This window comes from Acromyrmex echinatior, chromosome 7 (assembly GCF_024713525.1).
Source record: "Acromyrmex echinatior isolate Ae372 chromosome 7, ASM2471352v2, whole genome shotgun sequence".
NCBI classification, from domain to species: domain Eukaryota; kingdom Metazoa; phylum Arthropoda; class Insecta; order Hymenoptera; family Formicidae; genus Acromyrmex; species Acromyrmex echinatior.
In genome coordinates, this window is record NC_141858.1 from 4348850 (window position 1) to 4376125 (window position 27276).

General features: G+C 30.9%; 2 protein-coding genes across 9 annotated transcripts in view; one reads left to right on the plus strand and one right to left on the minus strand.

Moving 5' to 3' along the window:
- The window catches only part of LOC105148821 (sodium-dependent nutrient amino acid transporter 1-like), an 81992-nt gene that overhangs the window by 10603 nt on the left and 44113 nt on the right, over positions 1–27276 (plus strand). For 5 of the 7 annotated variants that reach the window (XR_015545563.1, XR_015545564.1, XR_015545562.1 and 2 more), the window contains 2 exons: positions 80–224; positions 318–744. The exons of 1 other annotated variant lie outside the window; for it this stretch is intronic. The gene's annotated coding sequence lies outside the window, so the exon portion shown is untranslated. Of the gene's footprint in view, positions 1–79; positions 225–317; positions 745–27276 lie in introns of those variants that run through there. One more of the 7 variants, XR_015545560.1, reaches the window with a different exon arrangement.
- On the minus strand, positions 12577–25830 carry IFT46 (intraflagellar transport 46). 2 transcript variants are annotated; one of them, XM_011060761.2, is made up of 3 exons: positions 25376–25830; positions 20937–21128; positions 12577–14832 (listed from the first exon to the last, which is right to left on the minus strand). In XM_011060761.2, exons 1-3 carry the CDS (start codon positions 25591–25593, stop codon positions 14250–14252), a joined length of 993 nt encoding a protein of 330 aa, XP_011059063.1. In that variant the 5' UTR covers positions 25594–25830; the 3' UTR covers positions 12577–14249. The 2 variants fall into 2 exon arrangements, with proteins under 2 accessions (XP_011059063.1, XP_011059062.1); XM_011060760.2 differs by having other exon boundaries at positions 20937–21131.

A 27276-nucleotide genomic window follows, 5' to 3' on the forward strand; every position in this document is an offset into this window, starting at 1 on the left:
TTTTTTATTTAATTATTTGTCGTATATATATATATATATATATATATATATATATATATATAATATTTTCATAATCCAGATGGCTTCATTATACTATCTTACCGACAGTCAATTACTAAGAGCGCTACCTATATAATAAAGAAAATAATGGCACGTGATTTGTCATTAAGGTGCACAGCACAAAAAAGGTGTAAAACTTAAAGATACTCTGATGTACATAGTTGGTAAGAAAATGTAATTTATCTATAATACATAATCTGTTGATCATTATAGAAACAACAGACTTTATGCGGTAATAATTTGTTTATATTTTCTAGACTCCCTCTTAATGATCTATGAGAAAGATGAGAAAGGCATCACATTTTCAAACACATACGTTCAGCTGTGGGAATTTGCTTGACTAATTCTAAAGATTGGGATGGGTTTAGAGCTCATCGATCAAATAAAACAAAGCTAGAATGTGAATAGTTCGAATTTGAATCGAATTGAATCGAAATGGATTTAATTCGATTCGTTTTCAAATCTGATTAAGCGGTTCAAATTCAATTCATACTATCACTTTATAATATTATTATTAACACTATATTACTATTACTATATTACTATTAGTGTTTGACTCTTAATTATCTGTTCCTGTTGCCTGTGCTTTTCATTGTATTTGGACCTTACTGCATTGTAACTTACGTTTAATTATATTGTCTACATTAAATGAACAAAATAAAAAGCAGATATATATTATATAAATATATACTATTTTTTATTAATACAAACTAGGTTACCCAATATTTGCCCTAGTCTAGATTGGTGTTTGTAACGAACTGTAAATTTTAGGTTGATTTTTGGTGCCTACTCTCTCCCTATATATACTTAAAACTCGGCTGAACGAATATCATGGCGCGTTACGCTCGACCTTGAACAATAGAGGAATAGATAGTAGACATCGATTCAAAAAACAGCCTGAACGTTCGATGGCTAAGGGGCTACATCATATCGTAGCCCAGGACCTAAACACTTTTTCTGTCTAGAGGCTATAAAAAATAAGTGTTACCATGTTATGTCGCCCCATGCTAGTTTTCCATTGCAGTGCCTAGAAAATTGGGAAAACTAGCCAGCCCCTGCCTAGCGCCAAATCGACATTTCCACTCGAAAATTACAGCGCAGATTCCTATTGGCTTAATTTTGTATATTTATTGTATTCACAATTTTGAATATTTACACGTTTTTTCTTAAATGTACATCATAAACAATGAAATAAATAGAGGGAAAATAATTGAATCCAATAATTGAAACAAGGTCTATCGAAACAGTAAGTCCCTTTTTTCCTTTTTATTATCCGCAAACTTTTAGTAATGTAATTGCCAACGTAATGCCACGATCAAGGAATAACCGCCCGTTCAGAGATTGGTTCCGGAGTCGGCTTTACTTAGAAGCGCGTAGATTGTTGGACGAGGCGTACGCGGAATTTCAACGACACGCGAATTCAGAAAATTCGACAATCCTGCTGAAAACGTCCGTCCGTCAACACCATCACCGCCGGCATCAGCGGATTCACCGCAGCCTCCAATTCGGCCGTTGCCTATAGTAGTGACTTCCCGATCACCTTCCCGTTCACTCTCTTCATCTTTCCGCGTACCTTCTACCTCATTCCGGAACCTGCTTCCTCCGCGTTGTGCTTTAACCTTACGAATTTTCCTTGATACCCCTCCGCTAACCCAATTCATCCGTCGTCAATCCCATTTTCCTTCAGAAACTCCTTCTCCGATTAACTCCACGGACAGCATGGAGTTCCCAGAAGAAATTCCTCCTCCACCACCGAGATCCTATTTCCACCTTAAGGCGATGCTGGAGCGAAGGCCGAAGTTGATCAAGGTCGATATTACAGGTTTTCATTTCCAATGTATAAGCTGCTTACGCCCTCTGAAGTTAATATGATCATGCAGGAAATTCGATCGATTAATTATCGATATTTTTATTCCGTTTCCTACATTACCATCTTAACAGGGACGTGTATTAGGGTCGGTTCCACAATGTAAGATTTATTTTGGAAAATTTTCCAATTTTAGAATTGAAAAAAAATAAACATAATTGAAGTTAATCTTATATTTGTAGAATCGGACCTTAGAAATTTAGTTGCATTATACACATATTTAGTTGTATTATATACACATGCAATGTAGGCCGTGTTCTAATATATATCACCAGTACTAAAAGTCTGTAATATACATAAAATACAGATTTTTAATTAATAGATATATCGATACGAAGCCGTAATAGCACTTTTTTCTTACATCCAATGCCATTTTAGGTTACGATAATATATTATCATAAATGAATATCATAATATATATATATATGGATATATATAATATATTAGGTGTTGGAATTAATTCGTAGCGTTTTTAATGAAAGAATGTTATTTATTTCACATGAGCATTAAAAAATACATTAATGAAAGTACTTCCCATCACTTGTAAAACGCTACGAATTAATTCCAACACCTAATATATCTGCATGAATATATATAATATATATATTCATGCAGATATTCTCTAGTCCATTTTTATGTAATATTAAAATTTTATATTATAATGTGTATAATGATATATAAAATGTAATTCTAACGTTGTATATAAAAAGACATTCATGAATACGAATTACATTTTATGTGTATTATAATATATGTGTATATACACAATAACACAAAAAATATTATACTATTATTGACATATTAGTGAAGACATGTTAGTGAATTAATGATATATGCAATATTAAAATTTTATTTTGTACATTATTGTGTATATGTACATTATAATACATGTAAAATATAATTATAATTTATATTCACTAATAATGTTTTGTTATATGTTACAACAATGTTAGAATTATCATAATATAATGTACATACAATTTTCTATATTAGATATATAGTCGACATATTAGTAATGTATAAGTACTATAAGTATCTATCTCTTTTTATTAGACAGAGTAAAAAGAGTTACATTATGTATGTGCAATGTCGTATTCATTTATATATATATATAAATATATATATATATATATATATATATATATATATATACGAAACATGTTCCATATATTGACAATAATATATGTTACATCTTGACTAAACCCTAAATGATATTGATCATAGGAAAAAGTGATACTACAACTGTATTTCGATATTCACTGTGAGTACTGAAAATACGTAACTATAGATTTTCAGTATTGACAGTATACATTGACACATGGGCCAATATAATAGCATTTTTCCTGTCGTACAATGTCATTTTAGGTCAGGATGTGATATGTATTAGCTATATATAGATATATTACACATATAATATACATAGTTATACCATTTTTTGTATATTTAATAAAAATATGTAGAAGTTAATCATGTTAAAATATTAGTGATGTACTTAAATATAATACACACATAGGCAATATTGTACAATATTGCATATATGTACTATAATGTGTGAATATACATACGTTGCAGGTAGAAGTTATCAATGCTAAGCTGTTTATGCATTCTCTGTGTTTAAATGTGCAATATTAAAATTGTATACATATATAAAATATATATATATATATAATGCGTGTGTATATATATATATATATATATATATATATATATGTATATATACACACACACATAAAATGAGGATTTATCAGAGGATTCGTAATTTGATTATTTTTTTTAAGATGTTATGTCTGATTATCTGCGTTTGACTATCGTTAGCTTTGATTTATGTTCGTTGTATATTCTGATATTGAAAATATAAAAGTATATATCACTAATATTTGATCATAAAAAATATATTTCTTTTTATTAAACGTAGAAAAAAGAGGACATCAGTACATCTATTTGTTATACGTAACAAAAAGAAATGAAGTAGCTACACACATATGTGAATATGAATTAGAAATATATTTTATAATGTGTGTACACATCATAATACACATAAAATATAATTCTAATATTCACTAATAGACTGTGTCTATATTATATCTGCATGAAAAGCTAAGTATGAGTAACTTCTATCCCTTTTTATTATGGGCCTTCTACAATAACACATTAGTTACAAATCAGAAGTCAGAAGCTAAAAATTAATCAATCACAGCCAATTTTTAGCGTTTGACTTCTTATTTATGGCTGATTTATGGCTTATAATTGTAAAAGGCCCATTAAATAATAAAAAGAGATGGAATAGTTACATATGTATGTGCAATGTATTTACGTACTGACAATACATGTTACATCCTAAGTTAAAATGACATTGGGAATAAAGGAAAAAGTGCTATTACATTACATGTGTATACATGTATTTCAAATACATGGTTGCATCCGAAAATATCTAAGTCACAGTCAGAGTGTTCATTTAGTAAAAATATACTTATTGTAACTTGCTGTTAGTCAACGTACATTGACCTGTAAGTGTATATATTTGCTAAAACACTTTGAATATGATATACTTACCTACATTTCATAAACGTACAGCATCGTACAAAAATTATGCATGTGACTATTGACTATGTAATGTATTATATGTTGTATATATATATACATATATATATATATATATATATATATACACATATATGTATAACATATATATTATATAGGGTGTCCAAAAAGACTCCGGATTTAGGAGCTGAATATAAAAGTGACTATAACTAATCGTAAAGGAATGTGAACTTGTATCGGCATGCATAGTACGCCAAAATATAATGCGTTGCCCTATGATTCACGTTCTACGATTCAATTACGACTTGTGCTAAGGCTATTACATAACGTTTTTAGAAAAAACGCTTCAGACAAAAGTTGTAAGGTTTCAAAGAAGCTATTTACTGATATTCAGTTTTTTTTCTTCATTAGTTTCTTTGTTTCGGTTATGTCAAGCAATTAGCTTTTGATTCCATCATGACAATGCATCTATTTGCATTTCTTTAATTGCAGACGCAAAATTCTATAAATTGGTTCCGTAATTGTATTTCACCAAATTTAATAATCGAAATGCTTCTGCCAATAAATTAAAAATAGTCAGTCCACGATAAACGCCTCTGACATTTATCTGTAACTAGCCAAAGCACGATTTACGGCTGTGGCATTTTGTTATAGCTAGCCAGCTCACTATTAACGCCTCTGGCAGTAAATTAAAAATAGTCAGCCCACGATGAACGCCTCTGACATTTGTCTATAACTAGCCAAAATATGATTTACGGCTGTGGCATTTTGTTATAGCTAGCCAGCTCACTATTAACGCCTCTGGCAGTAAATTAAAAATAGTCAGCCCACGATGAACGCCTCTGACATTTGTCTATAACTAGCCAAAATATGATTTATGGCTGTGACATTTTGTTATAGCTAGCCAGCTCACGATTAACGCCTCTGGCAATAAATTAAAAATAGTCAGCCCACGATGAACGCCTCTGACATTTGTCTATAACTAGCCAAAATATGATTTATGGCTATGACATTTTGTTATAGCTAGCCAGCTCACGATTAATGCCTCTGGCAGTAAATTAACAATAGTCAGCCCACGATGAACGCCTCTGACATTTGTCTATAACTAGCCAAAATATGATTTATGGCTGTGACATTTTGTTATAGCTAGCCAGCTCATGATTAACGCCTCTGGCAGTAAATTAAAAATAGTCAGCCCACGATGAACGCCTCTGACATTTGTCTATAACTAGCCAAAATATGATTTATGGCTGTGACATTTTATTATAGCTAGCCAGCTCACGATTAACGCCTCTGACAGTAAATTAAAAATAGTCAGCCTACGATGAACGCCTCTGACATTGGATCATAATTAGGCAAAGCGCAATTTATTGTTATGACAATAAATTTAATCATATCACTTGTATGATAAATAAAAGTGATATTTTCACGAATAACATAAAGATGCTAACTTTTCTCATTCTGGCTTTATAGGGTGCCAACAAGAAACACACATCACAATAACCAATTTTGGCCTTCTAGAGTGCCTTCGAACAAGAGACACAGTGCGACACGATGCATCATTACAATCTTGTTCGATAATACAAGGATGAGATATTGTACTGTATTGTACTGAGTTGCTTGTTATAAAGCACCCATAACCTTCTCTTATCAAAGGCAGACAATATTCTGCTACTATTTTTTCTATTTTGTGGACAAAACACTATATAAATATATATATATATATATATACATACATATACACACACATACACACACACACACACACACACATATGGTTGTGTATAGAACACTAGTACACTACACTACATTGACAGTACTGTTGTGCGGCAATGATACTGTGAACGCGGGTCATACTGGTTACAGCTGATTGACTCGTATAATGCCATTGTTTTCTACACATACAGCGTCACGCAAAATGATATATGTATGTATATATATATATTATATATATATATATATATATATATTGTTGGAAACGCGCCCTCAGTACCGTTGACATAGAGGGCGAGACGCGTGTTACCGGCCGAGGAGTGACTTTAAGGAAGATGCCGGAAGTAGCCGCGTGTGAACGGAAGAAGACGAGATCGGATCGCGGGCAGAGAGAGTGTCCGCCATTATATTTTTTCCCGCCTTTTATAGCCGTTCGACTCTTTTACTGCCATTGTTACTACGTTTAATCCGAGCCGTGTGCTCTCAATGTTCTGTAATAAAGTAGCGTGTTCGTGTAAAATAAGAAGAAGTGTCTAATATTATTGAGGACCTTACGATCCCGTAACCGCGGCTGCAACATATATATACACACACATACATACAAAAAATTGTTATTTATCACTCTAAGAAAAAAGATACATAATCGATATCATGATCACATTATCTTTTCCTTAGCGACTAATTAAGAAAAGGCGTTCAAAATCCAAGGCCGTATCTAAATCCACGTTATTGTAAAAAGACTCTATTATCTTTGAAGTTCTATTATTGATATGTCATTTAAATGTATTGTTACCGAGGAAAATGTCAAAAAAATACATGAAATGGTGTTGGCTGACCGGAAAGTGAAGGTGCGCGAGCTAGCAGATGCTACAAAGATTAGTACTGAACGAACACGCCATATTTTGGGCGAGATTCTGCATAAGAAAAAAATTTTTTTCATTCCCAGGGAGGTTACTTTTCACCCCACCTATTGTATATCTCATCAATGTTTACGTTTTGAAATCATTTTTGCATTTACATTTTTGCTACGTTAATGAGAAAGATACATGATTAATAAATATAATTTAATAAAAAGAAAATGAAAGAATTTTAATTCGACAAAAATTGGAGATTTTCACATCTGCTGGAGTATTAAATATTAGTCCAAGAAACCGAAGTCTGTCAAAAAAAAAACAGAGAACTGGCAACCGTGTTCGTGATTTAAAATTCTTTCAATTTCTGTTATTTCGATAGAGCGAGACAGAGAAAAAACAAACGGATAGAAGCTCCGATTGTAATCGGTGAGTCTCCGCGCGGACACGCCGAACTGGGCCCGCTAGCAAAACAATGAGTCATCTGTCTCTGTCCTTCTCTCTATGATCGCTTGTTTCTAGCGACCGAAAATATTTTCTCGACGATCTCAGCCGCTTGGCGTGTATCATAAGGAGGAAAGAGACATTCTAGACAATACATAATTTTTATTAAATTATATTAATCCTTTGCCCTACGATTTAAGTTACGATGGCGCGTGCCATAATTAACAGCCTGGAACATATTGTTTATGTTTGACCCGATAGACATACCACGGCTCTCATCAATGATACTTATATTTGGCCCGATTTCTTTACCACGAGTCTCACACGATATTAGTGAAAGAGTTAATCATATATCTTTCTCATTAATATATAATAGCAAAAATGATTTCAAAACGTGATAGTTAACGAGATATAGTTTACGATTTTCCGTGTATTTTATGTACCACGTTCATAGAGGCGGTCTGCAAAAACTCAGCGTGGTCTCGGGCGTTAGGTGCGAGATCAGAATGTTGAGGATCCTATGTTCAATCCTGCTTTTTCCTTTTTTTCTTAATTTTTTTTTAAACAAATAACGTTAAATGAACATATTAAAAAAATATATTTTTATAAAATTATAGAAATTATATGTGTACTTTAGTGTGCTCAGAATTAGTTACACATTTCGAGCCAATTTCTGAAGTGCTGCCTATTTTTCCTTTACAACCGCTCAACAGTCGACGGCTGGATCGCACGAGGACGTGCATCTCAGGAGCGTCACAGTATAAGAAACATGCTGCTATCATACCTTCCAACATGAAAATTATTATGACAACATTTTCCTTCTTACATAATTGTTATTTTCTTAATAATAGTGATTGAACATCATATTAATAAGTATATACATTTTACTAAATATTATGTACTTTTAAAATATTTATTATTTATTATTTTTATACATTACATTGATACATTCGGTTTTCTTTCAAAGATCTACTGACCACGCTTATGTGCTACAAAATGTAATATCTTTTAATATAGAATACTGATAATATCAATTTAAGACTAATAAGAGTCGATACAGAACGAGATGCATAATTTTAAACTGGAATGATTCAACTTCAATAACTCCGTGATGTCTTCTTTATTTCAACATACGAATAAAGAAGGCATGTTGAATAAAGAAGACATCACAGAAGACTAAGGAAAGTAAAGGATTGATAATTTGCTAGAAGATACGGAGCATATTTCTTAGTGCAACGCTCCTGAGATACACATCCGCGCGCGATCCGGTGCAGCTCAGCCGTCGAGCATTGAGTGGCGGCGGCGGGGGGAAAGAAGGCGATGCTTCAAAAATCGACCCAAAATTTAACATGTATTCCAATAACTATAGGAAGAATACCGAATCACTTTAATAGGTAAATAAAAAATCATTTGTATGTTGCATATAAAGGCACATATAAAAGCTTTTTGATTTGTTAATTATAAAATTATATTGACATCATCCTTATAATTATATTAATCATCCTTATAATTATATTAATCGCACTTTTGCGATTTGATTGATTATCAGAATTTTCTTTCGGATGATAATTATAAAAAAAACATTTCACAGAAAGTACTGATCGACGTAACATTATTACAGAAACATGATTTTTTTTTGGATTTTTTCTAAAGATAAATTAAAACGTTTAGAAATACACATATAATTTAAATAATTAAATAAAAATATATTTAGCCTGTAATATATGTTTGTTAACAATGTCACTTATTTAAAAAAAAAAAATTATGAAAAAAGAAAAAAGTAATTGATCATGAGATCTCTAACATTCAGATCTCGCATCTTACGCGTGAGACCACGCCGAGGTCTTGCAATCATTTCTATGAACGTGGTATATAAGTTTCATGGAAAATCATAGAAATATCAATATCTCATAAATTATCGTGTTTTGAAATTATTTTTGCTATTATACATAAATTGGAGGGATATAGGATTAGCATAATTTATTAAAACTTATATGTTATCTATAATGTTCCTTCTTTTCTTAATTATTCACATTGAGCGGCCGAAATTTTCCAGAAAGCATTTTCGGTCGCTAGAAACAAGCGACCATAGAGAGATGGGGGGGGAGGTGAGGAGAGGAGAGGAGAGGAGAGGAGAGGAGAGGAGAGGAGAGGAGAGGAGAGGAGAGGAGAGGAGAGGAGAGGAGAGGAGAGGAGAGGAGAGGAGAGGAGAGGAGAGGAGAGGAGAGGAGAGGAGAGGAGAGGAGAGGAGAGGAGAGGAGAGGAGAGAGAGAGTAGAGGAGGGGAGAGGAGAGGAGGGGAGAGGAGAGGAGAGGAGAGGAGAGGAGAGGAGAGAATATGAGAGGAGAGGAGAGAGAGAGTAGAGGAGGGGGGAGGGGGAGGGGGGGGGAGAGAGAGAGAGACTCTGAAGGATAGACTCGCTGTTTCGTTCGACGAGCCCAGCTCGGCATGCGGAGTCTCACCGATTACAATCGGAGTTTCTATCCTTTTTTGTTTTTTCTCTGTCTCACTCTGTCGTACTTCTGTTTCAATAATTCGTTCTACAATTCAAGAATGTGATTTCTATCGATTTTGGCATCATCGTCGATGCAGTAAGGGTGCACGATTCCTTCTCTAAACAACGATCCTGATATATATTTCTATATATACAAAAATATATTATGGCGTTTCCGGCTGATAATATATTGCTGGTTTATTTACAATGGTTCAATCCATTTCTATAGTTGAATAGCAATACTACTTCGTTTGCGCGCGACCGATAGGAGGAATGGCGCTTCTTACGACATTCGAGTCGAGTCAAAAATGTGCTGTATACAATAATTTCAGACCTTGCATAAGTAGCTGGCGATTTACAGAAAACCTCAAAGAACAATACTATGCTTGCAGAAACGAGTTACGATCTTTAGTATAAGAGCAAAGTGTATTCGAAAATTTTATTTATATGCTACGTCTGCTACGAGATTGCCGCTTGTCGTTCCGACATCCGAGCAGAAAGAAAGCTCAACCGAAACACATCACGTTCCGAACCTTGATATATGCATGTGTAAATAATTCAGTAAATAAAGTTTAAACATGTGTTGTATATATGTACACGCACACACACGCGAGCGCGCGCGCACACACATACATACGCACACGCGTGTGTATTTATGCTATTATATATAATATATATTGTATATATATATACATATATACATATACACACATACATACATACGTACATACATATACACACACATATATATATATATATATATATATATATATGTATATGTTATTTTATATATATGCATCAATAATTTACTAAATAAAATGTATGTAAAAGACAGAACAGTGTAATTAAAATAATTATCTTCATTTGTATTCATATGTAAATAATATGGTTCTTGTTTAGGAAGAAATTATTTCAACAAAATTAAAATAACTAATATCATATTTATTTTATTATTTTTCCTCTCAAAAGAAAAAACTTTGACCAGGGCACATTTATTGATATGGGCCTGAGTAGGTCGATAATTCAGATCATTTCTATGGTTCAGCAACTTTTCATGACAGCGCCGCTGTCGGAATATCGCGGAACTAAAATACTGCTCAGTTTCATGGCTACACGTCAATTTCACTCGTATATACAAACGAAATTTTTGTACACGCCTTTCTCTTATACTAAAACTCCTACCGCGTTTCTAAAAGCATAGGATTGTTCGTTTAGGTTTTCCGCAATTTGCCAGCTACTTTTCATAAACGTGCAAGATCTGAAACTCTTATATGCAACACATATTGTGATGTGTTGACTACAGAAGCCGATGACAAAACTGTGTCTTTAATTTTCTTTCGTTTTTCGTATTCAAATGTAGCTGGCGACTTGCGTTGTTGTCGATACTTTAATTGTGGAGAAGGATTTTTCAATCCATAAACACAGTTACGAGAAAGACGTTTTTAAAATTTAATGATAAAACAGGACACTCCAGCATCCCCTTAAAGAGAATGACAATTCGTTAGACAATTCCTACGGACTATCGAACCTATTTCCAAGGGAACTTTTATGATCGGGCCCCATTATTTTTTTGTTCTTATTCCATGTCCGGTTCTGCTTCTCAGTCAGTCAATCATTTTCGCAGTCTATCAGTCATTATAATCTATTCGCTTCACAGTCTATTACCTTCACAATCTATTCATTCAGTCAGTCAAGTAACATACATAGATACAGTTCAATACATTTTCGAAGACTCAACACGCCGATTGAAAGCTCGGGGCTACTATCGAACCACTTTAGAAGACAATTTTGATCCACAAGAAATCCGGCGTGGAATTACCAACTTCCTCGGTCCCATATTCCAGTGTTTATTCCGAATTTCGCCTATCCATATTTAGTTCCGGTGGAATTCTTCGTCAATCTTTTTCCTCCTTCTTCCGCTACTATATGTGAAATAGAATAAACATAAACCTGTCAGCTCTGCTCGCCCCTGAAACTTCAATCTTTGACGATTTAATAATATGTAAATAGTTAATAATAATAATCTCGTCAATTTGTAAATTTTCCTTTCTTCTTATTATAGTAATGATATTAATTAATGTGTAAATTAATTCGTAATAATAAATTTATTAATGTATAACCTTTTTCTTAATTTTTTATAATTGTACTGTATTAAACTTGTAATCTGTTAATGATAGACTTGTAATGATTAATAATAATAAACAATGTTAATAATTTTACATCTCTCTCGTTCTCTAAATTTAAAACCCTAAGGCCTCGTAGTCGTTAACTTTGCCTTTTCAAAGATCGCACGTGGTCCACTCCCGAGTTAAAGGGATTAGATTCCTTGACTCGAAATTTGGACTGACGATCGCACCGCTCATAGGAAACAGATGTCTTTGTGAGACGTTGACCCATATTCCAAGACGAGTACAAAAGGGTGCGTTCGACTCGCGGTACTCGCCTCTGTGCAGAGACAAGAGTCTAACCGTCCTTCCATACTCTCATCATTTCCGCTCCTCTTCTCTTCAATAAGATCATAAATTTAAAATTTCCAAGAGTTTGGACGTAATAATACTTTTATGGACAGAATAATGAGATGTATCAATTGGAAAGAAAACACATAGTTGCTTATTTAAAAAATTATTCATTTTGCATACATATTTTTCTGCCAGAATATAAAATATCTCATAAACTATTAGTTTTTTTATATCTCCACCTTAGTACTTTTATATGTAGAATAATTAGAGAAATATATCATATTACGTAAAAAAATTATATTGTATAATTTCACTTAAAAAATTGGAAGTGACTTTCATATATATTTTCATTTATATTTTCATTTATATTTTTGGCGTCTTCATCTAGAAGAAAGACAACATGACCTTCAAAATACGTTTCTCTCGAAATCGTTCCACTTTCATTTAAAATATTTTTTCCTATTTCCAAAATTGTGAGTGTTATTCGGCCGGTTTTAGGTGACTTTAATCCTGTATATACAGGGTGTCCCATTTTAAATAATGCATTAAAATTTCGAAAACTATGGTAGATACGAAAAAATGTTACAAACAAAAGTTGTATGATTCGGAGGGGGACGTAAGAAAGTATCATCTTGATCTTGAATGGCGTCGCCGAAGTCAGGTCAAGGTCATATCGATTTTTTTTAATAGAATACCCTATTTTTGATCAAATAAAAAACTTTTATTGCGAAAAATATTTTCTTAACCAGGATTCGAATCTGGGACTACTTGAGGTTTATTCTAAACTGTGATTTTAATGTTATTATTAGAGTTTGATTATCAATAGAGGTAACAACTGTAGAGAAAAAAATGTAATTTTTTATGTAATAATTTTAAATGTAATTTTCTAATTAATAGTCACAAAAATTTTTTGACGGGCGGCCATCTTTAGTATCTTGTCGGTGTTATTTAATTATAAGTAATTTTTTCCTTTCTCTAGGCAACTTAATTTTTTGAATTTGTATTTAATTTTAACAAGAATGCAATATAAATATCAGAATGGATATTTGAAATATCAAGATATAATTGCAACTTTTACAGATATATTTTACATCTACTAAAAGTGCGTTCCATTTCACTTATGATGCGCGTGATATATCATTTTATTCCTCTTAATACTCGGTGAATAACAAGGATAAAATGCGCATCATGCGTAAAACGGAATGCATTGCAAGTTTGTATGTGGAATTCATATTGCATTACAAATATAACGAATTCTAGACCAGTATTCATAGTCCGTTTTTATTTCAAGACCGTAACTTACCGTAGACTTAAGTAATGTGTTTTAAGATATAATATTAATACTACAATAGTTCTCCGATTGATTTGTCACATGTTAGACTTTACTTAAGATGGTTTTTGAATATATCCCAATAATGGAGAATAAATTAAAATGGATTGCAATTTTTATGGGTATTTTAGTCCATTGAATCCAATTGAATAAAAAATTGTTGTTATTCAGTTGAATTCAATTAAATTTAATTAGATTCAATTGGATTAAAAAATTGCATTTTCTATTTAAAATTTTGAATTGAGCAGTATTTATTATGCACTGAAAAATTGATATTATTTTTAAATTGAAAGACATAGAAATGTAATTCTTGTAAATAAATAAAAATGCATTCGAATTTATTTTAGAAAGATTTATTTTTCACGAATGCGTATTTCTGAAAATCTGAAATCCATTTCAATCTATTCTTTATTCGGATAAGAATTAACTATGAAAACCGACTAAAATTAACTCTTACAGCTTAAATACAGACTAATTTAATTGTTTAATGCTAATTAAAATTCCGGTTCTCAACATTTCTAATCTCCAGGTACAATGTAAATAGCGTGTGAAGAGCCTCTAGTCGAGTGTTCTCTCGCGTGGGAATGTCCAAAAGATTGCAGACGACATCGACCAGTTGCGGCAGATCACAGTCGAGCTCTGATAGATCCAGTTGTAGTTCATTCAGTTTTTCTTCCACTTGCGGCGGCCATTGCTGCATCAATCCATCGATGTCTGGCATCGCATGGTTCAGTTGCACACCCGGCGGATGTTTACTCCTGTGTAGCTGATTCATATCGTTAATCCATTTATCAATTGACTTGCTGTTTCTCTCAGCATCCTCTATCCTTTTGACGACCGCCTGTCTCGTGGCAGCGCCGGCGCTCCTAGAATGGTTGCGTAATTGCAAATGCAGCACGGCTGGATCCGACTGATCAGTACAGGGCTCGTCTAATACAGTTAGGCCAATTTTATCTTCAACTCCGTCGGGTCTCGGTATCTTTATGAAGGCATCTATATCGCCGACTGCCGGTATGTAGTCAGGAATGAATGGTATCAACTTGTAGTTAAGCTCGATTTTCTGTGGTGTATACCTGGATAGATTGATGATTAAGATCAATTGTTTGATTATATATAAATTTACAAAAAATTTTAATTAAGCACTAAAAAGAAATGATTTAAGCACTAAGATCCACTTCGACCGAATGTATAGGGTTTTATTTAAAATTTGATTTATATCTGGAGACACAATAGTGTCTCAGCGCTAAGACAAGCGAAGTGTCATAGCGCGAGACACTGCTGTGCTCCTTTAAGCATCAGAAACCATGAATAATAGAATGGACGCTTTCTGATAAGTTGAAATCTTTTATTCCCTGTTCCTATTGCCTGTGCTTTTCATTATGTTTCCAGCTTTACGCGAACCGGCGAGTTGCGGCAGATCTGGAGACATAGTACTCAATAACGGCTGAACCAGAGAGAAATCTGATAGGAGTCATGAGCCATGGCGGCCTTTTTCACGCGAAATTCATCATATGCTAGCGACAACATTAACTTTATAAATTGATGTAAACTACGTATCACATTTCCGCCACTGTCGATAAATGGATTTGGTGCTACATTCACAAACTGTGAAATAAAGATAATATTAATTTACAAAAAAATGTTTCTTTTAATCAGATAAGGTGTTTTATATTGATTTTTAGATGCTGAAAACCATGCCGCAAGTTAAATTTCACTAGCACGTTAGGTTTCAAAATAACTGAGATTTAATGTGCAAAAATGGTTTTTTATTATATTTAAAATGTTCTTGTAAAAAAAGATTAACATTATCTCCAAATTGTAATCAGAAGTCATGAATGTATTGTTCATTCTCTACAATATATTCTTTTTATCTCAATATCTTACTTTTTAATCACATTATGAAGGATTCAAGTACAGAGTTTTTCTAAGATAGTACATTTTCTGCCTTTACCCAGTCAGAAATGATAATGGAATCGACATCGAATCGAGATCGATTCGATGTCGAAAGTATCAAATCAACGTAACAATGAAATTATTATACTTATAATTTCTAGTTTGTGACTATCGATACACACAATGTAATTTATATTATCTTTATAGATTCCGCTAAATATATACATATATGTATGCGCGCGTGCGTGTGTATATACACATATATACATATAGTACACCACATATACACGCGCGCGCGTGTATATTACACATTTCTAAAAAAAAGATTATATGATTTATATATGTTTCTCAATAGCCACAAATTTGTATCTTAGAAAAATCCTGTATTTAAATTCTTCGTTGCATGACTACAAAGTATAATATATAAGGTATTGAAATTTTAAAAAATGCATTTTATAGGACATGAACAATACATTCAACAATACATAACAACAAATTTATATTCAAGATAACGTTAACTTTCTTTATAAAAGAATGTTAAATATCGTAAAAAGTCATTTTTTTTAATATTAAAATTATGTTGGAAACCTAATGAAATTTTTTGGACTATGGTATCGTTTTTAACACTCAAAAATTTAATCCGAATTTAATAGTAATGTTCTACTCTGTAAACAAGCGCAGTACTCATATATAAACGAGATATTAATTTCTAAAAATTGCCGAATAAGCGAATAAAATCGACGCATAAGACGACTTTAAGATATTTTTCAGAATTCCTTAAATATCTTGAAAATGTTTCTCAAAAAAAACTCTTAAAAATATCTTAAAGTTGTTTTATGCGCTGATTTTAGACACTCTGCTCATTGATTAACTTAAAAAAAAATTGTAAAATTGCAATATGGTAAAGAACTTTTTGACTCAGTTTAGTTCGTTTTATCTGCCCACGAAAAATTATGTGGTCATTACTGGATACCTTGTATTTACATTTATATAATTTTTCTGTTGCTACAGCATAGAGTTTATTATTAATTAATATTGATATTCACCCAGGTAATGTGCATGTCACAAGATTTGTTTGCGGTAAGTTATTCGAAATGACATATTATATAACATACTAAAAGTCCTGACCGTTAGCTCACTTGGAAAACTTTGCAACTTCAAAAAAATTGATCAAAAATACGATTCTTCAAAAATATCTCTGATAGTATTGATTTTATCGAAATAAAAGTCATTATAAAAAAAAGCTGGTAAAATTATAAACAATTTCGTTTTTTTTTTCAATATCGTACGATCAATACGTAATAGAATATTTTTAAGAATGTCGTATTTTTCATCATTTTGAGAAAGAAATAATTTTTCGTACTTTTTTCGTAAATATCTTGGATTTGGCTACCTTTATGTACAAAATACCTCTTATGAAAATTTAAGGTTCTTTCCAAAATCATTTTTTATTCATCCTTGTATGCCCAATAGTTTCCGAGATACGATTTTAAGAATGTTTCCTCTTATTTTCGAATAAAATTTATTTTTTAACGATTTTTGATAAATATCTCGGATTTGGCTACTCCTACGTAAAAAGTACTTATTGTCAAATCGAAACATTTTCATCCCCAATTTACGTTAAAATATAAGATTATTAATATGGGTATGTAATCGAATTGGAAAAAATGATATTCGTATTTTTCTCAAAGTTTACATGTGTTTATATACGATGTTAGTTGCATACCAAAATATATTTTTGAAAAAACAACTTTGAGGAAAATTGCTTTTTTTCAATATTTTCTTAAAAAAACCTCCTTGTCGTTACTTTTTTATAAATATTTCAGTTTCTAAAGGATTTAGGTAAAAAATATAAATTATATCAAATTAAAGCTTATAAAATTTCCTACAAAATGCTTTTTTTCTTTTCTGTCCATCAATTTTTGTGCAAGATACAGTTGTTTGAAGAAAGAGTTTTCTGCGACAATCTTTTTACTGAAAGTGATAATCCAATTGTGTGAAAACGGTGTATTTGTAAAAATGTTATAATAACGACACTTTCTGACTTCTTAATAAATAATATTCCCTTGAATTTTTAATATATTCGATTTCTTTCAGAGAACTGCTGATCATGCTCTTTTGTGCCACTGACTGTATATATAGCGTATATTTACAGAAAAGAAGATTTCCACTTTTAATAAAATAATGATATTAAAATAAAAAGTTATGTTCTATTTTGGACAATATTCTAAGAATAATAATTTCCTTTGCAAATTTCTTATAACTGTGACGTGAATGATGGAATTATTTGAAAAATGGATTTGTATTCAGCATCCAATAAAATTATTATGGAAAATAATTAGTCTTGTTTTTGAATTCTATTTGAAGAAGTCATTTTTTAAACAATATTATTGTTTATTTATCTCATTATTCTGTGCATAAAAATATTAATTAGATACAATTATCAAATAGTGAATAGTTTATATATTTGTTAACTAAGCTAGAAGATGATAATGATCTATTTGATCTCTATTTGTTTATAACATAATATTTCTAAAGGAGATCGGATGCAAATGAAATAGCATGGCTGGCATTTGTTAATAAAATGTGTAATACCAGAACAAACTCCCTTAAAAAAAATAAGTTAAAAAAAGGCGCTACTCATACAGCATAGAATTTGCAGCAATATCGCTAGAAATCTTTGCAATATTGCTGTAACATGCAATGTTGCTGCAATGTTGCAGCAGTGTTACTCTAACTTTTGTATAACTTTATGCTGTAGGAGTAAGAATATGCTTTTCGAATAGAACTTAAGTAATACGTTACGTATTTTTTATTATTCTCCAACTCAAGTAACAGTTGCTTTAATTCTTTCTCGAAGATATTCTTATTGAAGATTCTCTTATTCCAACCCAAGTAATGACAGCTTTAATGCTCTATCAAAAATTATTACTCTTCGAAAGAAGCTATTGTATCGAACTAAAAATTAAAACTAAAATGATACAGTCTTAACTAACCAAGATATATATTAAAAGTAATAATATCTTTGTTACTTAATTCTAATATGTATTTCATTCGTATAAAAAATTTGATATTATTACAATTGGCGTCAAGTTAAATTCCACAAAATTTTATGTATTTTGTATAAAAAATTACCTTTTTAAAGAAAGGAAAAGAAGGCGCTAAGAATATACGTGCTTCTCGAATAGAATCTAAAAGTGATACGGATCTTTTTATTATTCCAACTTAAATAGTAACTTAAGTACAGTTTTAATTTTTTTTTAAATATTCTTATTAAAAGTCCTCTTATTCTAATACAAAAGTAATGGTATTGATAATTTTAATTCTCTGTAAAAAATTATTACTCCTCGAAAAAAACTAATGACGAAAGTAAAAATTAAAACCTAAATAATATAGTCTTAATCAATTTAAATTCTATCAAATTAAAAAGTAAAACGCTAGCAGTACTATTTTTGTTATTTACTTAACTTTAATGTATCATTTGTATAAATGATACATTAAATCATTTGTATAAAAAAATTTGATATCAATAATTGACGCGAAGTTAAATTCCATATCAAATAATATTAATTCTAATGATATGTATGTATCATATTAAAGATTTCATATTAAAGATTTGATATTAACAATTGGCGCCAAATTAAATCCTATACTAATTTAAATAAATAATACTAATTCTAATGATATTATTCGTATAAAAGATTTGATATCAACAACTGACACCAAGTTAAATCCCATATCAACCATACCAAATAAAGAATATATAATCTAAGTGTTATTATCTTTAATTTTTGTACAATGAAACCTAAGTATATATGTGTATCTTTGTATTTCTATTGAAGGATTTTCCTATTCCAATCCAAATGACTTTAATTCTTCTTATATGAAACTTTTATATCGCAATTCATTCAAAGATTTTTCCTTCCAATCAAAGTAGTAGTTACTATATTTAATTTTCCTTCAAAATATTATTTAAAACGTTATGACAAAATTGCGTTACTTTCATTTAAGTGTTATCACAAAAAATTAATAAAGTAAACTTGGCACTGCAGGATCGAATAAGAAAAACTATAAAAATAATTAAAAATTTTTAATAATAGTTAATATAATAATAAAATATAATAATAATAATAACTTTATTGAGTGCAGTGCAAATAAATAATTTCTGTGTTACCACTGCACTCAATAAAGTTATTATTATTATTATTATATTTGTATTCATATTGATCTAATATTCACTTCATATTGTTTAAGTTTTATTAGCATCACATACATTCCAGAAAACAAACGGCAAAATTAAAAAAAAAATCATTTTTTCAAGAATTATTCATGGTGTCATTCATCCAAAGATGCACTACTCAAGCGTCATTCATCCAAAAGTTGTACTACATTTAAGCCCAATTTTACAATTTACGGTTAATTCTTAACCGAAGTCAAATTTATTCCTCATCTCTTACCAATTCTAGAATTAAAAAAAGATAAGGAATAAATTGAACCTCGATTAAGAATTAACTGTGAGCTGTGAAATTGGGCCTTTGTGTTATTTTAGCGACGGAATTGATACTTTGATAATCCATGAACATTGAATATTAATGAATGCATGCTATGTTTGGTCAATAAATTATATTAGATATTATCAAAAAGATGAAATTTAATATGTTATACTATTTTATAAAATAAACCTAATCAATAATGCTTTATTAACTTTCACATCATCGTAAAATAGCATCAATCTGGAATAAATTTTCTCACATATAAACATGTATAAAAATGTCATGTATAAAATTTGTTATAACTACATATATTTATGAAAACATAATAAGAAATTTACGTATATAATTATATATATAAGAATTAGTATCATATAAAATTACAAAATTATAAATAATGGGTTATATATAACATAATTATTTATATGTCTATGTATAATTTTACATGGTTATATATGACTAATATGATAAAAATTTTCATCTTATTAGGGATTAGATATAATAATTTATCAAATGTATCCAGATCTGCTCAGATATAATTAAAAATCATAAAGGGATTAATGTAATTTCTTTTGGGTCGCATTCGAATATAAATATGATTATATGTGAACATGTATGACCAGATGATCTAATAACAATGAGAATATGCTCATATCTAACCAAATATATTTGATCAGATTGAATTATTTTTTTCTTTAGGTAATTTTATTAATATTTTTCTTTATTTAATTATTATTGTTCTGAATTAGCAAATAAATCCGTAAATTTTAATAGAAAATACATTAAATACTTGCCTCATTATATTTTGAAATAATTCCTTGACTTCCGTCGATGCTTCCAGATTCTCATATTCGTTAGGATCATACAAATTGATCGGTTTTGCAATGCTGGTACCCTGTATATCATTGTCGTCGCTCTCCTCACTGTCCGAAGGATCGCTGCCAATTTCCATCGATCTCTCAATGTCAATATCGTTGCTCGAGTATCTACTAGATTAAAACATAAATATTGGGTCATCTAAAAAGTATCCGCGGTTTTTTGTCACTAGATGTGTTGACCATCAACACCATCTATACCAATATATACATATACCCAATATATACATATAGAGAAAAGGCCCTTATTATGAGATATCGAGTTCATTTTAGATAAATGCTAGAAGTCTGTGGGCAGAATTTTAAAAAATAATAGGTAATTTAAAGAGCATTTAATAAGCTTTAAGATAGCATTATTTAAAATTTATATGTTGGGTCATCTAAAAAGTATCCGCGGTTTTTTGTCACTAGATGTGTGTTGATGGTCATATATCTAGTGACAAAGTACTGCGGATACTTTTTAGATGACCCAATATATAATTCAAATTCCATTTTTTTTTTAAATTAAAGAAATGTAAAAAGTGAGCAAATTGCAAAGTCAAAAAATTGTGCTCCTAATGTGAGATCCCAAGAAATCGATAGTAAAACGTAAAGTATATCAGTATTGCAATTAAAAAACTTTATTTCATGTTTCTAAAATGCAAACAAACACAGCGTGCCTGAAAAATGATTATGCGATAGATCCAGAACTCATCTTCAGGTAATTGGAATCAAGCCTCGCAGAAATAGGCACTCGACGTTCATTCTGGTCGTCCTTTTTATTATTGTATTAGGTGTACAAATAAGTTTACGCCGTTTGACAAAAGACGGCGCCACTAACAAGCTATGGTTAAAATTATCTGATGTAAAACATTATATCGTAAGGTTGGACATCTGTCAACAACATAACCTTGAAATACTAGTGATTTTGTATCAGCATCATATATTTTTTTTTGTGCGAAAATGCCGCGTTTTGAGCCGAATAAGCGTCATTTGCGGGAACTTTTGATTTACTTCTTTAATTTGAAGAAATCTGCAGCTGAGGCTCATCGATTGCTTGTAGAAGCATATGGTGAGGCTGCGTTAAGTGAGAGAAGTTGTCGTGAATGGTTTCAAAAATTTAAGAACGGTGAATTTGACGTCGAAGACAAAGAACGTAGTGGAAGGCCGAAAGTGTACGAAGACACGGAATTGGAAGCATTATTGAATGAAGATTCGTGTCAAACGCAAAAAGTAGTGGCTAGCGATGGACAATACTTTCAATAAAACATTATGTATCGTTCTTTCACAATAATGCTTAATTTTTTATTTAAAACGGCGGAAACTTATTTGTACATCTAATATTATACAATAACATTTACTTTTTAGCAACGATTTTCACTACATAATATAGGAGCATGGATTATTTCATATTAGAAATACCCTGGATATCTCTAATATGATTACGAATTCCACACCTTATGATTTTACGATCATCAAATCAAACTTCTGTAATCAAACAATTCAACATATCCCATATTTTTCTATTAGTATGATCTTACTCTAACACTACATAAAGAATTTATTGTTAAATATTTATTTATTAAATAATAAACAAGATTTAAAGGCTATCTCAATGAAACTTCTGAAGACATCTAAATTCTAAAATCTTTTTTTACAATGATTACAGGCATGATCTAATAATGAATTTTCTATTAAATAGTTTCCAATCCAAGAGCAATAAATTCATGGTGGAATCAATAGATAGCGTTTATTGGTTTAGCAGAAACGCCACTATCTTATATTAGACGCCTATCTCATAATAGAGAGTTCTTCTTTATATACTGTGTTCATATTGAGTCATCTAAAAAGTATCCGCGGTTTTTTGTCACTAGATGGTGTTGACCATCAATATCATCACTACCATCAATATCAATACCGTCATTATCTAGTGACAAAAAACCGCGGATACTTTTTAGATGACCCAATATTAATAGTCATGTGACAAAGAAATGTGTAATGCTGATTCTACATGGCTATGTTCAGCAAAACGTTTACTTTGCAACTATTAGAAATTTTTTTCGTGCTGATTGAATTATATTTTTAGATCTAGAAGAATGGTACCACAGCAGACAATCATAAAACGGTTGTAAAATCGTTGTGTTCTGCTGAACGCAGCCAATGAGTCGGTAATCGGCAATTCTAAGTTTTATCAATGAGATTGATCAATTGTCAACTTATACGACTAAAGATACGTGTTCATAATGTCGCTCGTCGCTCGTATTCAGCGACCTGATTTCATATATCGCCAACCTCGAATGTCGCTGAAATAAATTAGCATAAATTTTTGACTAATTAATATTAATTGTGATAATTGTGATAATTATATTAATTGTGTTACAAATAATAACAAATAATATAATAATTAAATAATAATAATAAATAATAATAATTTAATAATATAATAATTAAATTGATACAGTGTATTGAGCGATCATAAAAAAAAAGTCGATATAAATAAAATTGGAAATAAAATTATATATATATGGTATATAAAATCAGAGTTAAATGAGATAAAATCGCATGCAATAAATTTTTTATTAATAAAAAATTTGTATTTATTTATTTATTTATTGTGATAATTATTTAGAATACTGGCATCACCATGAAACTTGATAAAAATATGTTTATTCGACACGTTTTCTCTCAAAATGAAAGAATCTGACAGAAAAACGTGGTGATATGCTTTACACGAAGCGCATTATTTTAAATATTAAAGTTGGGCTATGTTTGGTAACATTACCCAAGTGCTCCCATGTATCATTTTATCCTTGTGTTTAACATTGGATAATAAGATAATATGGGTGACATTTACATTACGCAGCTCTAATAACGATTCAGGTAAAAAAAACTCATTTTCCTAACTTGAATAGGCGTTTCGTAAGGTAGACTGTCGCATTTTTCTATTACATTCTTTCATTTCGAATGGAAACGTATCGAATAAATATATTTTTATCAAGTTTTGCGATGATATCCGTATTGTAAGGCTATATTCTAAAACATCCTCTCCGAGGAAAATTTTATTCGAAATACTGTAATATACATTACATGTCCTATATTCAATATACAATCGAGTAAAATTTTCCTCGAAAAGAATGTTTTGGAATATAGCTTACGAAATGTCTTTATTATACTTATTACTGCTCCATGTTTAAATTTTTGTGTAACAAAAACGATGTCGCTAAAAGTTGAATTAATCCAACTTTTCAGCAATGTCGCTGGCGATAAGAAAGTGAACAAATTGAGGGAGAATTCGGTCACGTGATCATTTATTGCTGCGACAAGCGACCATGAAATTGTACTTTGACGCTACTTTGGCCAACTTCACCGATTAAAAACTAAAACCTGTCGCACATGAAATGCATAACAGAATAAGCATAAGAATAAATGCATGCTGAACCAATGAGAGTCCAGCATAAAATCGCCATATTAATTTACATAAGATGCTCATTGGTTCAGCGGCCCTATGCTATGCTTATGCAGCTTATATCATTTTGTGTGTGGTGGCCCTAAAGTGGGGCCACTGATTCTTGCATAACGCATAACATGTAATAATGCATAAGAATATGTACTAATCGAAATCCTCTATTTCCTTCTTTTTCATAAAATAAGGAACTCTGATTGGTTCAATTTCTTATGTCATGTGTTATGCGTTATGCAAGGATCTATGCTCTCCGTGCTTCTCATTAAGAATATATCCACACATACTTGCATAGCCGCATAAACGCATGCATAAAAAAATTATCCAATCGCATTTCTCTTATAAAGTCGCACATAAAATGTGATTGGATAATTTTCTTTATGCATATATTTATGCGGCTATGCAAGTTATGTGGATATCCTATTGAAAAAAATCATGTTACAATGTTATATGATGAAATCGTGTAATTATAACATGTAAATCACGTAACGGATTGTTCTAAGTAATTACGTAATTTTAAAAAAATCACATGATATTAGAAATAATTTCATTCATTATATGATTTTATATTATCAAATTTTAAAGAATTTAATGATAGAAATAGAAGAAAAAAGAACATATGTGACTTTTCAAATTACATAATTAAATTATTCCAAATCAGTACATACTTTTCAAAAATCACGTACTGATTTGGAATAATTTATTACGTGATTTACATGTTTAATTACATGATTTCATCATGCAATTGTGTGACATGATTTTTTTCAGTAGGGTATAGACCCTTAGACTTAAGACTACAAACTCATCATAGAATCAGTATAACAAGAAAATTTTACGAAATTCTGATGTCACTAGATGCGCGTTATTATATTGTAAATTAACGGTAATAAATAAGCCGAGATTTGCATGAGGCAATTACCTCCTGAATTCGTGCCTGCCACGTGGCGAGTTGGACGCTAACGTGTTCGTGCTGTCACTCGTTATTTTCTTGGTCCTTCTGGAACTTAAGGGTCTGCGGTTTACCGGGCTCTTGATTTCCTCGGCGTTACGCACCACGATCGCCTCGTCGAATTTGCCAAACGATGTAACGTCGCGTGTTTTCTCATCCTCTTCGCTACTACTGTCCTTGATATCCATGGTCGGCGCCGAAGAGTGTCCATTGGCACGTCCTTCGACGATCGCTCTCAGGGTCTGTATGACGACGAATGTGGATAGACCCGAGAGCGAATTATTCGACTTTTACTATGATTTATCTAACGTAGATTTATGACTGATAAAAATGACAGAAAGGAAAAGAATACTCTGTTCGACTCGCTATTGACGCTATTAGCTATCACCGGTTACTTTCACATTAGATGATGACAGTAGTTTGTTTTGTTAACGTTGCCATAGTTTTATCGATTGGAATTGGCTGCTATAAACTTGCTGAAAGAATATAAGCATACGCTGCGGGCTACATTTTATTTGACGCTCACAACTCTTGTGAGCATCATTTGTTCCTTGTTTAACACTGATAAATAACAAAGATAAAATGATTTCAAGAGCACTGTGAATAAACAGCGTGAACATCAATGGACATAACCTATATGCATTAGAAATGGAAGATTTTTTAAATTGAAAATTAAAATTTAACACATACGCATAATTAAAATAAAATAAAGTACAATTAAAATTATGAGTAAATTAAAAATTTTAATTAAAATTAAAATTTGAGTGTATGTATGTATATATATATATATATATATATATATATATATATATATATAATATATATATATTGGGTCATCTAAAAAGTATCCACGGTACTTTGTCACTAGATACATGATCATCAACACACATCTAGTGGCAAAAAACCGCGGATACTTTTTAGATGACCCAATATATCAAATATGAAAATTGCTTTATTGAAAAATATTTCTATTTTAATATTATACATTTTGCAAAAATTTTAATTATTCGTTTTCTCACTTTGTATACGTGCAGTACGTGTGATTACATATATATATATATATATATATATATATATATATATATATATATATATATATATATATATTGGGTCATCTAAAAAGTATCCGCAGTTTTTGTCACTAGATGTGTGTTGATGGTCATATATCTAGTGACAAAGTACTGCGGATACTTTTTAGATACGCAATATATATATATATATATATATATATATATATATATATATATATATATATATAATATGTAATCGCACGTATACAAAGTGAGAAAACGCATAATTAAAATTTTTGCAAAATGTATAATATTAAAATAGAAATATTTTTCAATAAAGCAATATTTATATTTGATAGCAAGATATAAGATAATTCCTGTAAAATATGCTTTAAAACTTTCCTTTTATTAGATTGGTGCATATGAAATGTCGGATTTTCTTTACATATGACCGTTTGTCTCCCTGTTTTCGTTATGCTTTTGTTTTGACATAACTTCGTTTATCGTCGTATTGTCCATTGCCAGAGTCACATTTCAACAAAGAAGATTTTCTCAAAAGTGTTCCATTTTGTTATTTGTTTTGAATTTCGTAAGGATATGAATTCAACCGATATTCATGTAATTTTTTTATATGAGTATAAACTTGGTAATAATGCTGCAAAAGCTGCACGCAATATAAACCAGGCATTTGGGGAGAATACTGTTAACGATCGAAAAGTGCAGCGTTGGTTTGAAAAATTACGATCTGGTGATTTTTCCCTACAAAATGAACCGCGTGGAAAACCCAAAACGTCTGTGAAAAATGATGCTCTGAAAGCATTGATGGAAACGAATCCAACTGTATCTACAAGGGAACTTGCT

What these genes read in the sequence shown, in the direction of transcription:
- IFT46 (XM_011060760.2), bottom strand. Translation starts at nt 25,593, where the DNA reads ATGGATATCAAGGACAGTAGTAGCGAAGAGGATGAGAAAACACGCGAC. An exon ending in GGCAGGCACGAATTCAGGAG is followed by an intron (nt 21,132 to 25,375) that starts GTAATTGCCTCA and finishes GTTTTAATCTAG; the next exon opens with TAGATACTCGAGCAACGATA. An exon ending in TTATTTCAAAATATAATGAG is followed by an intron (nt 14,833 to 20,936) that starts GCAAGTATTTAA and finishes CAATCTATCCAG; the next exon opens with GTATACACCACAGAAAATCG.